Here is a 15,258-nt window from a genome sequence, read left to right as displayed (position 1 = left end):
GTTTCTCCAGATTCTCTGAATCATTGTAATATTATGTACGGTAGATAATGAGATATTCAAAGCTTTATTCAGAAATAAGCCCACCAGATGTAGTTGCAGATTTATTTTTTTGCAGATAAACCCGCCCATCTGTCTGTCTAAGAGGCTCTTTTTATACCACATCATTTTACTGACCTCTTGCCAATCAGTGAGTCCAATTAGTTGCAAAATGTTACTCCAGCTGTTGCTTTTTAATGTCACTTACTTTTCCAGCCTTTTGTTTCCCCTTCCCATAGTTTTTGCAATGTGTTGCTGCCATGAAATTCAAAATGAACTAATAATTTATGTCATAATAATGTCTCAGTTTAAACATCTGGTACGTTGTCTTACGCAATTTATTTACATTTTACACAATGCCCGTCTGGTGTTTTTTATTTCTTTACTGAATGAAATGACTAAATATGATTGGCAGGCATAGATACTCTCTGCTGCCATCATGTGGCTGTGATTTATTACTCTGGCGTAAACTGGTTTTTATATATCTCCAAAAGTTGAATCTGTTCATCTGGACGTAGCGTTTTGTGGGAGAAACGTTTTGTCACTCATCCAAGTGACTTCTTCAGTCTCAGCTGACTGCAGGTTTCCCCAAACCTTATAAACAGTACATTTGCATAATGACTGAAACCAGCCCACTGAAGGAACAATGGGCTGTGAGGTCAGTTCCTTAATCATAATTATGCAAATTCCCATGACCATTGATCAACAACCACTGACCAAAACCCACTGATCAATGGCCATGAGTACCATTTACAGAGAGCTGGGGACACCCAGTTTGAGCACAAACTGGGTGTCATCAAGACGCTACAACACAGAGCGAACACCATCCCCACTGACACAGCGGCCAGGCAAGCAGAAGAACAGCACATCAAGAAGGCCCTGAGTAAATGTGGTTATCCCAGCTGGACTATTGTCAAAGCTGGGAAGGCACCTAAAGAAAGCTCCAGCCGATCCAGGAGAGAAGGACAACCGCTGCCCAGGCGAAAACCTGTAGTGATCCCATATGTGTCAGGAGTATCGGAACAGTTGAGACGAATTTTTTCTAAACACCGGGTCTCTGTGGCTTTTAAACCCCAAAACACGCTGCGCCAAAAACTGGTCCACCCCAAGGATCGGGTCCCCCGACACAAACAGAGTAACATAGTGTACGCTGTTAAGTGCCAGGAGGATTGCCAGGATTTATACATCGGGAAACCAAACAACCTCTAGCGAAGCGGATGGCACAACACAGAAGAGCAACCTCATCAGGCCAGGACTCTGCAGTTTATTTACACCTACAGGCCAGTGGACACTCTTTCAACGATGAGGATGTACACATCCTGGACAGGGAGGAACGCTGGTTTGAGCGCGGAGTCAAGGAGGCCATTTACGTGAAAAGGGAAAGACCATCTCTGAATCGAGGAGGGGGCCTAAGGGTACATCTTTCGCCATCTTACAATGCTGTGATTGCAGCCATTCCCCAACTCTCTGTGAATGGTACTCATGGCCATTGATCAGTGTTCTTTGATCAGTGGGTTTGGTCAGTGGTTGTTGATCAATGGTCATGGGAATTTGCATAATTATGATTAAGGAACTGACCTCACAGCCCATTGTTCCTTCAGTGGGCTGGTTTCAGTCATTATGCAAATGTACTGTTTATAAGGTTTGGGGAAACCTGCAGTCAGCTGAGACTGAAGAAGTCACTTGGATAAGTGACAAAACGTTTCTCCCACAAAACGCTACGTCCAGATGAACAGATTCAACTTTTGGAGATTTACTTTCCTGGATGATTGAGAATGCATCAAGACGGTTTTTATATATGTTCACACACATTTAATACATTTTTATGAGCAATGATTAGGTACTGCCAAGAGGAGGCATTTTGATACAATGTAAAATACATGCATTATGGAAAATATGAATGACCTTTTTCATATATATGGAAAATCTGTTAATAAAGCGAGTGACTCCCACCTGTCAGCAAGAGATACTGAGTTTTAGACTTGGTTTAAACAGCCTACGTTGTAAAATCTCTCTATTTAAAATCTAATTTTAGTCTCGTCAGTCCTCATTTCTGTGGCAAATGGAATACTTCACCACTTTTATGCCTTTAAAATAGTTATACCTTGTCTCCTCTCTGAATTTCAGTCTCAGCCGGCTTTGTCTGCTCCCCAACCTGTCCTGGAGGACCAGGAGGTCCTTGCAAACCTGGTGCACCCTATGGTCACAGCAGGGAAAGAGTGGCAGGTTTAGTGTTTAGTAATTCAGTAAAAGCTCTGAGAAGACAAGCTTGAGGCAGAGACTGAACATAACTGTAGTAACAAAGTGATGATTATGGTACCTTTTCTCCTTTGGGTCCTTGGAAATTCAAACCCATATTCCCCTGTTGAGAAAAAACAGAGGTAGGCTGTCACTTCAGGCTCAGTGGAGTATATTTCATGACCAAGAATAGTTCAAAATGTATTATCATTTTGTCTTTATTTACTAAAGATCAGTTACAAAGTGTCTGATCTCACCTTAGGCCCGGGTGGACCAGGAGCACCTGGACGACCCTGAAAAACAAACCGAGAAACAGTTGGCCTTCAATCTGATGCTATTTGTGCAACTTTCATGAAAAAAGGTTTACGCTGTAGCAGCTTCACTTTACCTCAAGGCCTCTGGGTCCTGGGGGACCTACCGGACCTTGTGCACCTGGAGGTCCAGGTCGGCCCTGTGACATAAAAGCACAAAGGAAAAAGATGTACAGACAATTGGTAAAACATACAGTTTAAAAAAACCCCCAAACATTTTCATCCTTTTGCTTCTGCACATTTCCTTTCATTCTGTTTGAGTCTGTGAGCATTTCTGTGAGTGTGTGAGAAATTACAGTCCTATGACTTACAGTCCTAGCTCTAAAAATGTTTCCATAAGCACAAATAAATAATGTCAATAATTATAAATACAGCAGACACCTTGATATATGATGGCTTTATGTTTATAATATCAGCATTAGTCATATTTCAACTTATAAATGATCAAAATTAAACAGATTTTCATTTGTCGCATTATTAAACAGACCGGTTTGACATCTAAAGCTCAAGTTCTGTTCATTCATTCATTTTGTTTTGTTTTTCTAAACACACATCATTCTGACTTAGCTTTGGCAGCACAGTGTTTCTAAAAGGAGAATATTTCACTCACAGGACCTCCTGGCAAACCGGGTAAACCCACTGCTCCTTGCTCTCCGAAAGGATTGGCAGAGATAACATCACCTGGGTCTCCCTGCAAAGAAAAGAAAAAGAGATGCTCAGATATACATTTGTCTTCATAAAGGGAAAGAACCTGAGGGGAAAAAAGGACATGTTGCTTCTGAATATCAAACAATGTCAAAGAGCACCATCTAGTGGACAAATACAGCAAAAACTCGACATCAGTAAAAAAAAAAAGTTAGAAAAATGATAGAAATCGATTTTATAGAAACCTAAAGGAGAGGCAGTAGTAGAGCTTTCACATCTGTGTGTTCCACAACAAACACAAATTAGTGAAACTCTTATTTGTTTGTTGTCGTGTTGTGTTTTTTGTTTACATGAATTTAAAAAAAGTGATTTTTTTAAAAATTATTTTCCATGGTTTCATTTTCAAAACAGAACTTTTTTTTTTTTAATGTGTTATGTTTATTTATTTGTAACTGGCTTCCTTGCCCTTTCCTTAGAAACCCAGTCTTTGGCCTTTTAAACCTGGATGTGCCCGTTTGTTTGTAAAACCACACATCCACACACGTATTTTTCTACATTTCCCCAGTTGAGAAGGGAATTTATATTTACTTTAAGTAAGAGTTAAATTAGGTCTACCAGCCATAACAAGTTCAAAGCACAGTCAAGTCAACATTTCAAATTAGAGCCTTCCTCTGAGTTGTGTGGTACTTCTAAAGCTGTATATATATCAGCCTACAGTGAGACAGAAATCTGTATATTAGTGCAGAAATTGCTGACATATCATGTTTTTAATTCAGAACAATGAATGACAAGAATAACAAAGAAGTAGATTTAAAAGGATCTAAGATCTAAAATGATTATTTTACCTAAATGCAACAATTATTTTCATTGATTGTCATAGAAATTATATTATAAATATGAGACTTCGTTTGTTTCTAGCTGGTAGAGGACATAACTTAAAAAATTGAATTCAAACCTTGAAAATTAAGTTATATTTTTTTAATCAATTTTTACCATTAAGCATTAGTAACAAAGTTACAAAATGTGTGTGTGCTGATTTTTACCTTTTGTCCTGGCAGACCAGGTGGACCCTGTAAATGAGTAAAATAGAAAAGTTTGAAAAAACAAAACCAGACAGATCACTGTGATGCAGACTTCATCCGGTAATGACTTACTGGAAGTCCTGGCTGCCCAGATATATATATATATATATATATATATATGTTTATAAGAGGAAAAGAATAAATCTGTTGATTTATTCTTCATCTCTAATCACTTTATAAACTCTGAGCAGACAAAAAAAAAAAAACTCTCATATGCTGATTTTTTAGTCTTAGACCTGATCCTGTGCTGTTTTTGTTATTTCACAGGATGCTCATACTCTGTTCAGTGTTCCAGTTGCCATCAAAACACTGAATCTAATCCATAAAATCTTCAAACACACAAATGTCTCCTGCATAATTTGAAAAACATGAAAAACCCCACTCATACCACGCATAGCTGTGTTAGAGGACTTACAGAACAGCAAACAGCGGGCAGACCTGATTGGACACGCCTGGTGTGTGGTGGGCGTGCAGCCACGCCTCATTAATAATTAATGAGGAGGGAGTATTCATGGAATATTACATGAGCCAGAGTGAGAGACACTTGCAGTGATTTGGTGATGCATCGGCATCCTGACATGCTAACGATCTACAGCTGAGGATGAGGAGGCACCAGTTTAAACAGATGTGGAGGGCGAAGAGAGGAAAAGTGCGAGCGCGCTCATACACTTCCCCACCTGTGTTGCTGTTTCTGAATCATCTCTCAAATGCAAAGACTAATCAGCTGCACTAAATATGCGTTTCATTTCTCTACACTTCAGTGTGAGTCTGAAAGCAGCTGCTGTAAACTTAAAGCACACCTGCACACACCTGGAGAGAAAAACGCACAGTTCAGGTCACCAAAACAAAATTACGCACAAAAGACTGAACAGCAGCCCCGCGGTTCGTGGTTCAATCCGAACACAATCGGGCTCTTAAGCAGGGGGAAGCATCGGCGCGCCGCTTTCCCTCCACACGCCGAGTTTCTAATCCGTCCGAGTTCTTGACGCGATAATAGGAATAAAACTAGAAAGCGAAAATTTCAGAAGAAATTTTAAGTGTGCCTATGCCGCTGCGAATCAGTGTAGTTTGCCATTCATACGGCTACAGAGAGCAAAAGTCAGAAGAGCAGCCATTCTCCACCATGAACTATGGTAAAAACAAACACCGCTCGAGCCTCACAGATGACAGTTTACAGTTTTGGGTAAAGATGAAGTGATTTTGTACAGCCCCGATTTGCAGATGCTGTGCACACAGGTTCATGAGCAGAAGTGCCATTGTACCACGGCAGACCCGACAATGTTTGCATGAACACGCTTTGAAGCATTACGTTATGGACCACTTTTCACACATGGTTGGTGTACCCACACAGCCGGCTGTAGCTTTTCAACTCACAGCCCGATACACACCCAAAAAACAGCCGAGAGAGCACAGACTACGCCAGAGAGGCGTGATTGCAGATGCCGCTCAGGTGGGTCCACCTCCCCTGCAGCGGCACTGCAGACCACGCCCCGCCACACACATCAATCACGTAAAATAAATATTTATGCACTTTTGCATTCACTTTTTGCTTTTTGTTATTTTTACACAGTGTTCTGAATGATTAACAATGGTCTACAGACAATCTTGTGTATTATTATACAAACTTTGGTTGTAAGATGCCCTACCTGGCCCCCTGGCAAAAGCTTTGCTAGATCCGCCCCTGCACAGTTACCAGCTGTCAGCTAAATAAAAAAGGAGCTTGGTGTTTATTTCTCTCAGAAACAGTTCATAACTTCCCTTCAACTCATTCATGTCACCTAAAAAAAAGGTAAACCTGTTTCTCCATCACCAGTTCAGCTCTGATGATTCGGTAAGGTCATCTCCTGGTTTCCACCAGCCGCTTCTACAGCTGTGGCTCCAGCAAACATCAGCTGATACTAGAAATTAAAATCAAATGAATTCTAACAACAGCTGATCAAGCTTAAACGTGCTGCTGTTGTTTAGCGCGATAAACAAACAAGAGAGAAAAGCCGATCATTGATCAGTTTCATGACTGAAGTTTGAACAGGCGAGAGAATGACAGGGGAGGCTGTCATAAAGTTCAACATCAGTAACTTAGCGCGCACACAGCTGTATAGAAACTCCGTCGTGCTAGCTAGCACGCAGTACAAGTTATTATAACTGATTGTAAAAAGTCAGCACAACGAAAATAAACTACACCTAAACTCGGTTTATATCTGACCCAAATAGAGTGCAGTTCATAACTTCTTACCTGAAATTCAGTTCACCTCACGCTCTGACCGGCAGCCGCCTGCTTCTCCTGCCTTCGGTTTCCCTGATCCACGATCTACCACCGGTTGATCGGCGGTCGCCTCGCCGCCTCGTTCCCTGCATGCTCTGTCTGACACACACCGGTGGATAGCTGCCCTCGGTTGTAGCTCCGCGTCAGCGACCACCAAACAACTCAGTTATTTTTTCCACATCGACCAGCATCTGGACAATCCACCGCCTTTCACTGTTTGTACCGTTACTAAAAAAAAAACCCTCATCGGCTCATAAAAACGAAAAATAAGTCCAGCTATGACCCTGAGTCAAAAAGACAGCCAGTTAGCTAGCTAGCTGTCTAGCTCTTTGCAGGCACCGAAACCATCAGAGCTAATATGGGATGTCTTGGTAACACGAGCACATATTTGAAGTTTACATCTGGCCAATCCACCACCTTTCACTGTTTATACCGTTACTAAAATGAATAAATAAATAAATCATTTATTTATTTAAAATAAGTCCAGCTGTGACCACGAGACTTTACGAAGGACCGGGTGTGAAACCAGAGTAAGCCGCTCTCACTGTCATCCAGGCCGGCTGTAGCTTGTTAGCAAAGCCGCGCTAGCCACACTAGCCAGCTAGCCTCAAGCAGAAACCACATCGTCAGAACATTGTCGCTAATATGGGATGTTTTGACAAAATGAGCAGATATTTGAAGTTTACACACCTATATTCTCGCCTGAAAATATCTTAAAAGTTTATTTTGTGACCTAGAAACAGTATTAAGAGGAAAATAAAAACTAAGTGATGGCCGCCATTGTTTGACTCGGCAGAGGCGTGCTATGAATTGTGGGATATTGAGTTTTCCACCAAGCATTACCGTAACTTTTGAATGATTTGCGCAACCTTAAAAATTCCAATGGCTCCTGAAAGCAGCGACGCTGTGCGCACCGTTGATATTGTCATCATTACGGTAATCCAAATAAGGGTAGACAGGCCGTACTACTCCCGGCATACCACTAGAGAGAGCCAACACACCACAAATGAAGTTTGAAATTTGTATCAGTGGGACCAAAAGATGGAGCCAACACACCACAAATGAAGTCTGTTTCTATGGCGCCAAAAGAAGAATCTTTCTAAATTTGCACTAAAATATTAATATTTAAAAAACTATAAAAGTCATAAACACCAAAAGTGTATACCATACTAGTCCAGCTCCAGCCGCACAAAATGATCTAACATATGTAACCCTATTGTCAAAACTGTTTGGCAGAGAAGCGCGGGAAAATTTTCACTAAAATATTAATATTTAAAAAACTATAATAGTCATAAACACCAAAAGTCATAGCACACCATTCCTGATCCAGCCGCACAAAATGAGGTAACATATATGAAGCTTGTCTCAAAACTGCGAGGCGAGATTCGCTGCAAAATTTCAGGCGGAAACTGAAGAATAATAATAATAACTAGAAAGCGAAAATTTCAGAAGAAATTTTAAGTGTGCCTATGCCGCTGGTAAACAGTGTAGTTTGCCATTCATACAGCTACAGAGAGCAAAACTCAGCAGAGCAGCCATTCTCCACCATGAACTATGGTAAAAACAAACACCGCTCGCACCTCACAGATGACAGCTTACAATTTTGGGTAAAGATGAAGTGACTTTGTACAGCCCCGATTTGCAGACGCTGTGCACATAGTTTCATGAGCAGAAGTGCCATTGTACCACGGCAGACCCGACAATGTTTGCATGAACACGCTTTGAAGCATTACGTTATGGACCACTTTTCACACATAGTTGGTGTACCCACACAGCCGGCTGTAGCTTTTCAACTCACAGCCTGACACACACCCAAAAAACAGCCGAGAGAGCACAGACTACGCCAGAGAGGCGTGATTGCAGATGCCGCTCAGGTGGGTCCACCTCCCCTGCAGCGGCACTGCAGACCACGCCCCGCCACACACATCAAACACGTAAAATAAATATTTATGCACTTTTGCATTCACTTTTTGTTTTTTGTTATTTTTACACAGTGTTCTGAATGATTAACAATGGTCTACAGACAATCTTGTGTATTATTATACAAACTTTGGTTGTAAGATGCCCTACCTGGCCCCCTGGCAAAAGCTTTGCTAGATCCGCCCCTGCACAGTTACCAGCTGTCAGCTAAATAAAAAAGGAGCTTGGTGTTTATTTCTCTCAGAAACAGTTCATAACTTCCCTTCAACTCATTCATGTCACCTAAAAAAAAGGTAAACCTGTTTCTCCATCACCAGTTCAGCTCTGATGATTCGGTAAGGTCATCTCCTGGTTTCCACCAGCCGCTTCTACAGCTGTGGCTCCAGCAAACATCAGCTGATACTAGAAATTAAAATCAAATGAATTCTAACAACAGCTGATCAAGCTTAAACGTGCTGCTGTTGTTTAGCGCGATAAACAAACAAGAGAGAAAAGCCGATCATTGATCAGTTTCATGACTGAAGTTTGAACAGGCGAGAGAATGACAGGGGAGGCTGTCATAAAGTTCAACATCAGTAACTTAGCGCGCACACAGCTGTATAGAAACTCCGTCGTGCTAGCTAGCACGCATTACAAGTTATTATAACTGATTGTAAAAAGTCAGCACAACGAAAATGAACTACACCTAAACTCGGTTTATATCTGACCCAAATAGAGTGCAGTTCATAACTTCTTACCTGAAATTCAGTTCACCTCACGCTCTGACCGGCAGCCGCCTGCTTCTCCTGCCTTCGGTTTCCCTGATCCACGATCTACCACCGGTTGATCGGCGGTCGCCTCGCCGCCTCGTTCCCTGCATGCTCTGTCTGACACACACCGGTGGATAGCTGCCCTCGGTTGTAGCTCCGTGTCAGCGACCACCAAACAACTCAGTTATTTTTTCCACATCGACCAGCATCTGGACAATCCACCGCCTTTCACTGTTTGTACCGTTACTAAAAAAAAACCCTCATCGGCTCATAAAAACGAAAAATAAGTCCAGCTATGACCCTGAGTCAAAAAGACAGCCAGTTAGCTAGCTAGCTGTCTAGCTCTTTGCAGGCACCGAAACCATCAGAGCTAATATGGGATGTCTTGGTAACACGAGCACATATTTGAAGTTTACATCTGGCCAATCCACCACCTTTCACTGTTTATACCGTTACTAAAATGAATAAATAAATAAATCATTTATTTATTTAAAATAAGTCCAGCTGTGACCACGAGACTTTACGAAGGACCGGGTGTGAAACCAGAGTAAGCCGCTCTCACTGTCATCCAGGCCGGCTGTAGCTTGTTAGCAAAGCCGCGCTAGCCACACTAGCCAGCTAGCCTCAAGCAGAAACGACATCGTCAGAACATTGTCGCTAATATGGGATGTTTTGACAAAATGAGCAGATATTTGAAGTTTACACACCTATATTCTCGCCTGAAAATATCTTAAAAGTTTATTTTGTGACCTAGAAACAGTATTAAGAGGAAAATAAAAACTAAGTGATGGCCGCCATTGTTTGACTCGGCAGAGGCGTGCTATGAATTGTGGGATATTGAGTTTTCCACCAAGCATTACCGTAACTTTTGAATGATTTGCGCAACCTTAAAAATTCCAATGGCTCCTGAAAGCAGCGACGCTGTGCGCACCGTTGATATTGTCATCATTACGGTAATCCAAATAAGGGTAGACAGGCCGTACTACTCCCGGCATACCACTAGAGAGAGCCAACACACCACAAATGAAGTTTGAAATTTGTATCAGTGGGACCAAAAGATGGAGCCAACACACCACAAATGAAGTCTGTTTCTATGGCGCCAAAAGAAGGATCTTTCTAAATTTGCACTAAAATATTAATATTTAAAAAACTATAAAAGTCATAAACACCAAAAGTGTATACCATACTAGTCCAGCTCCAGCTGCACAAAATGATCTAACATATGTAACCCTATTGTCAAAACTGTTTGGCAGAGAAGCGCGGGAAAATTTTCACTAAAATATTAATATTTAAAAAACTATAATAGTCATAAACACCAAAAGTCATAGCACACCATTCCTGATCCAGCCGCACAAAATGAGGTAACATATATGAAGCTTGTCTCAAAACTGCGAGGCGAGATTCGCTGCAAAATTTCAGGCGGAAACTGAAGAATAATAACAACTAGAAAAAAAATTGCATTTCCTGCGAAAATGCTGTGTGGATGCCGGAACGCTGAAGCTGTCTGCTGAAAATGACTGAAAAAGATGAAAAGCTGCAAAAATTGTATGGCAGTAAAGAAACTGAAAAATTATGCTAAAAAAAAGTGAAAAAACAGAAACTTTTGCTGAAAAGAGGTGAAAAGGCAAAGATTCTGCTTTAAAGGGGTACAGAAGTTCAAATTTGTACTGAAAAGAGGTGAAAGGGTTTCCTCTGAAATGAGCAGAAGATACTGAGATTTGTATTGATAGGTGAAAGGCTGAAAATTCTGCTTAAAATAGGTGAATCAGCAGAATTTCTACTGAAAAGAGGTAAAGAAGTAGAACGTTGCACTGAAAACAGGTGAATCAGCAGAATGTCTGCTAAAAAAGAAGTTTCTATTGAAAACACCTGAAAAAGCTGGGATTTGTGCTGAAAAGGGGTGAAAAAACTCACAATTCTGCTGAAACGGGGTGAAGAAGAGGTGTTGGGCTGTTGAGAAGAGTTAAACAAGTTGAACTGATATGTTTGGGTACAAATACTATGATTTGGCAAAAATACTGCGTTTTAGCACAACTACTGAGATTTGATTGAAATACTATGATATAGAAGAAATATTATGACTTTGTACAAATACAATGTTTTGGCACAAATACTATGATTTGGTTCGAATGCTATGATTTGAAACAAATACTATGATTTGGCAGAAATACTATTATTTAGTAGAAATACTGTGATTTACCAGAGGTACGTTTCTGCAAAAATACTATGATTTTGCAGAAATACTATGCCTTAGTAGTAATACTATAACATCACAGATATATGATGATTTTGCAGACATTCTGGTTTTACACAAATAATATAATGTGGCAGTATACTATGTTTTAGCACAAATATTATGATTTGCTATAAATACTATGATTTGGCACATATACTATATTCAGCACATATACTATAACAAAACAGAAAGTCTACGACTTAGTAGTAATACTATAACATAACAGATATACTGTGATTTTGCAGACATTGTATGTTTTTGCACAAATACTACGATTTCGCTCAAATACTATGAAATTGCAGTAATACTATGATTTTGAAGGAATACTATGATTTGGTAGAAATACTATGCCTTAGTAGTAATACTATAACATAACAGATATAATGTGATTTCTGCAGACATAGTATGTTTTTGCACGAATACTACAATTTCGCTCAAATACTATGAAATTGCAGTAATACTATGATTTTGAAGGAATACTATGATTTGGTAGAAATACTATGCCTTAGTAGTAATACTATAACATAACAGATATACTGTGATTTTGCAGACATAGTATGTTTTTGCACAAATACTACGATTTCGCTCAAATACTATGAAATTGCAGTAATACTATGATTTTGAAGGAATACTATGATTTGGTAGAAATACTATGCCTTAGTAGTAATACTATAACATAGCAGATATAATGTGATTTCTGCAGACATAGTATGTTTTTGCACGAATACTACGATTTCGCTCAAATAGTATGAAATTGCAGTAATACTATGATTTTGAAGGAAAACTTTGATTTGGTAGAAATACTATGCCTTAGTAGTAATACTATAACATAACAGATATACTGTGACGTTGCAGACATAGTATGTTTTTGCACGAATACTACGATTTCGCTCAAATACTATGAAATTGCAGTAATACTATGATTTTGAAGGAATACTATGATTTGGTAGAAATACTACGCCTTAGTAGTAATACTATAACATAACATATATACTGTGATTTTTCAGACATAATATGTTTTTGCACAAATACTACGATTTTGCTCAAATACTATGAAATTGCAGAAATACTATGATTTTGAAGGAGTACTATGGTTAGGTAGAAATACTACGCCTTAGTAGTAATACTATAACATAACAGATATACTGTGATTTTGCAGACATAGTATGTTTTTGCACAAATACTACGATTTTGCTCAAATACTATGAAATTTCAGTAATACTATGATTTTGAAGGAGTACTATGATTAGGTAGAAATACTACACCTTAGTAGTAATACTATAACATAACAGATATACTATGATTTTGCAGACATAGTATGTTTTTGCACAAATACTACGATTTCGCTCAAATACTATGAAATTGCAGTAATACTATGATTTTGAAGGAATACTATGATTTGGTAGAAATACTATGCCTTAGTAGTAATACTATAACATAATAGATATACTATGATTTTGCAGGCATTCTATGTTTTTGCACAAATACTACAATTTGGCAGAAATACTATGTTTTAGCACAAATACTATGGTTTGCTAAAAATACTATGATTTGGCACATATACTGTATCAGCAGATATACTTTAACAAAATAGAGAGTCTACGACTTAGTAGTAATACTATAACATAATAGATATACTATGATTTTGCAGACAGTCTATGTTTTTCCACAACTAGCACAATGTGGCATAAATACTATGATTTGGCACAAGTACTATGATTTAGTAGAAATACTCTTATTGGCAGAAATACTATGTTTCAGTACAAATACTATGATTTGGCAATAATACTGCATTTCAGCACAACTACTGAGATTTGATTGAAATACTATGATTTAGAAGAAATACTATGACTTCGTAAAAATACTATGTTTTGGTTTGAATACTATGATTTGTAAAAAATACTATGATTTGGCACAAGTACCATGATTTGGTACAAATACTACGTATTGGCAGAAATACTGTGACTTAGTAGTAATACTTTAACATAACAGATATACTGTTATTTTGCAGACATAATATGTTTTTGCACAAATACTACAATTTCACTCAAATACTATGAAATTGCAGTAATACTATGATTTTGAAGGAATACTATGATTTGGTAGAAATACTATGCCTTAGTAGTAATACTATAACATAACAGATATACTGTGATTTTGCAGACATAGTATGTTTTTGCACGAATACTACGATTTCACTCAAATACTATGAAGGAATACTATGATTTGGTAGAAATACTATGCCTCAGTAGTAATACTCTAACATGACAGATATACTATGATTTTGCAGACATTCTATGTTTATGTACAAATAGTATTTCTGCCAAATTGTAGTATGTTTGGGCACAAATACTATGATTTGGTATAAATACTATGATTTGGCACATATACTATAATCAGCAGATATACTATAACATAACAGAATTTTAATTGGGCACAAATAACATGATTTGGCACAAATAGCATGATTTGGCACAAATACGATGATATGACAGAAATACTATGATTGGGTACAAATACTATGATTTGGCACAAGTACTATGACTTACTACAAATACTATGATTTGGCACAAATATTATGATTTAGCAGAAATACTATGTTTTAACATAAATAAAATCTTTTGACAGAAATTTCTGCTAAAAGGTACTATTTCTACTTTTTAGCAGAAATACTGTAATTTTGCATAAGTACTATGATTTGGGATAAATACTATGATTTGGCAGATATACTATATTCAGCAAATATACTATAACATAACAGACATTCCTCCACTTAGTAGTAATACTATAACATAAAATAAATATTATGGTTTTGCCCCCAAACCATGATTTGGCACAAATACCATGATTTTTCAAAAATACTATGATTTAGCAGAAATACTATGATTGAGCAGAAGTACTAAGATGTAGTAGAAGTACTTTGATTTAGCACAAATACTATTATGGAGGAGTAATACTTTAACATGGGAGAAATATTGATACACACACATACACAGAGCCTAAAGTGTACAGTGGCTGTTGAGAGTCTGGGCTTGGTATATCTAGGTCAGTTAAATTGGCTGCACCTGCTGTAATCAGCACTTACACACACAGACACAGAGAGCGCTATGGGTTTTCTTCAGTGTATTTCTCAAATTCAGGATTCCCCTCGAACAAATGGCCATAATTTCGTAACCGTAGGAGCTAGAACGGTCATTCTGACACCGTTTTGTTCAGAAGAGATGGGGAAAACTTCAAGCCTTCATAATTCAGAGATAAAATATAAATTATTAAAGATATATGACTTTTAATACACTGTAACTTAGTAGAGGTGAAGCAAAACTGCAACGCTGAAGCTGTCTGCTGAAAATGACTGAAAAATTTGAAAAGTTGCAAAAATTGTATGGCATTAAAGAAATTGAAAAATTATGCTGAAAACAAGTGAAAAAACAGAAAGTTTTGCTGAAAAGGCAAAGGTTCTGCTTCAAAGGGGTACAGAAGTTTAAATTTGTACTGAAAAGAGGTGAAAGGGTTTCCTCTGAAATGAGCAGAAGATACTGAGATTTGTATTGATAAGAGGTGAAAGTCTGAAAATTCTGCTTAAAATAGGTGAATCAGCAGAATTTCTACTGAAAAGAGGTAAAGAAGTAGAACGTTGCACTGAAAACAGGTGAATCAGCAGAATGTCTACTAAAAAAGAGATTTCTGTTGAAAACACCTGAAAAACCTGGGATTTGTGCTGAAAAGGGGTGAAAAAACTCACAATTCTGCTGAAATGGGGTGAAGAAGAGGTGTTGGG

The 15,258-nt window shown here is 38.4% G+C and overlaps 1 protein-coding gene across 1 annotated transcript in view; it reads right to left on the bottom strand.

Annotated features, from left to right (window-relative positions):
• Positions 1-15,258, bottom strand: part of LOC135932704 (collagen alpha-5(IV) chain-like) — a 91,012-nt gene that overhangs the window by 7,585 nt on the left and 68,169 nt on the right. Inside the window, exons 4-9 of the mRNA XM_065470291.1 lie at positions 4,274-4,300; positions 3,196-3,276; positions 2,663-2,725; positions 2,532-2,567; positions 2,357-2,398; positions 2,141-2,233 (exon numbers count right to left, since the gene is read on the bottom strand). Of these exons, the coding sequence (XP_065326363.1) occupies positions 2,141-2,233; positions 2,357-2,398; positions 2,532-2,567; positions 2,663-2,725; positions 3,196-3,276; positions 4,274-4,300 (342 nt within the window). The remainder of the gene's footprint in view (positions 1-2,140; positions 2,234-2,356; positions 2,399-2,531; positions 2,568-2,662; positions 2,726-3,195; positions 3,277-4,273; positions 4,301-15,258) is intronic.

This window comes from Pelmatolapia mariae, linkage group LG3_W (genome assembly GCF_036321145.2).
Source record: "Pelmatolapia mariae isolate MD_Pm_ZW linkage group LG3_W, Pm_UMD_F_2, whole genome shotgun sequence".
Classification (NCBI taxonomy): Eukaryota; Metazoa; Chordata; class Actinopteri; order Cichliformes; family Cichlidae; genus Pelmatolapia; species Pelmatolapia mariae.
The sequence above is the reverse complement of the archived record's forward strand: the minus strand, read 5'-3'. Positions and strand labels throughout refer to the sequence as shown.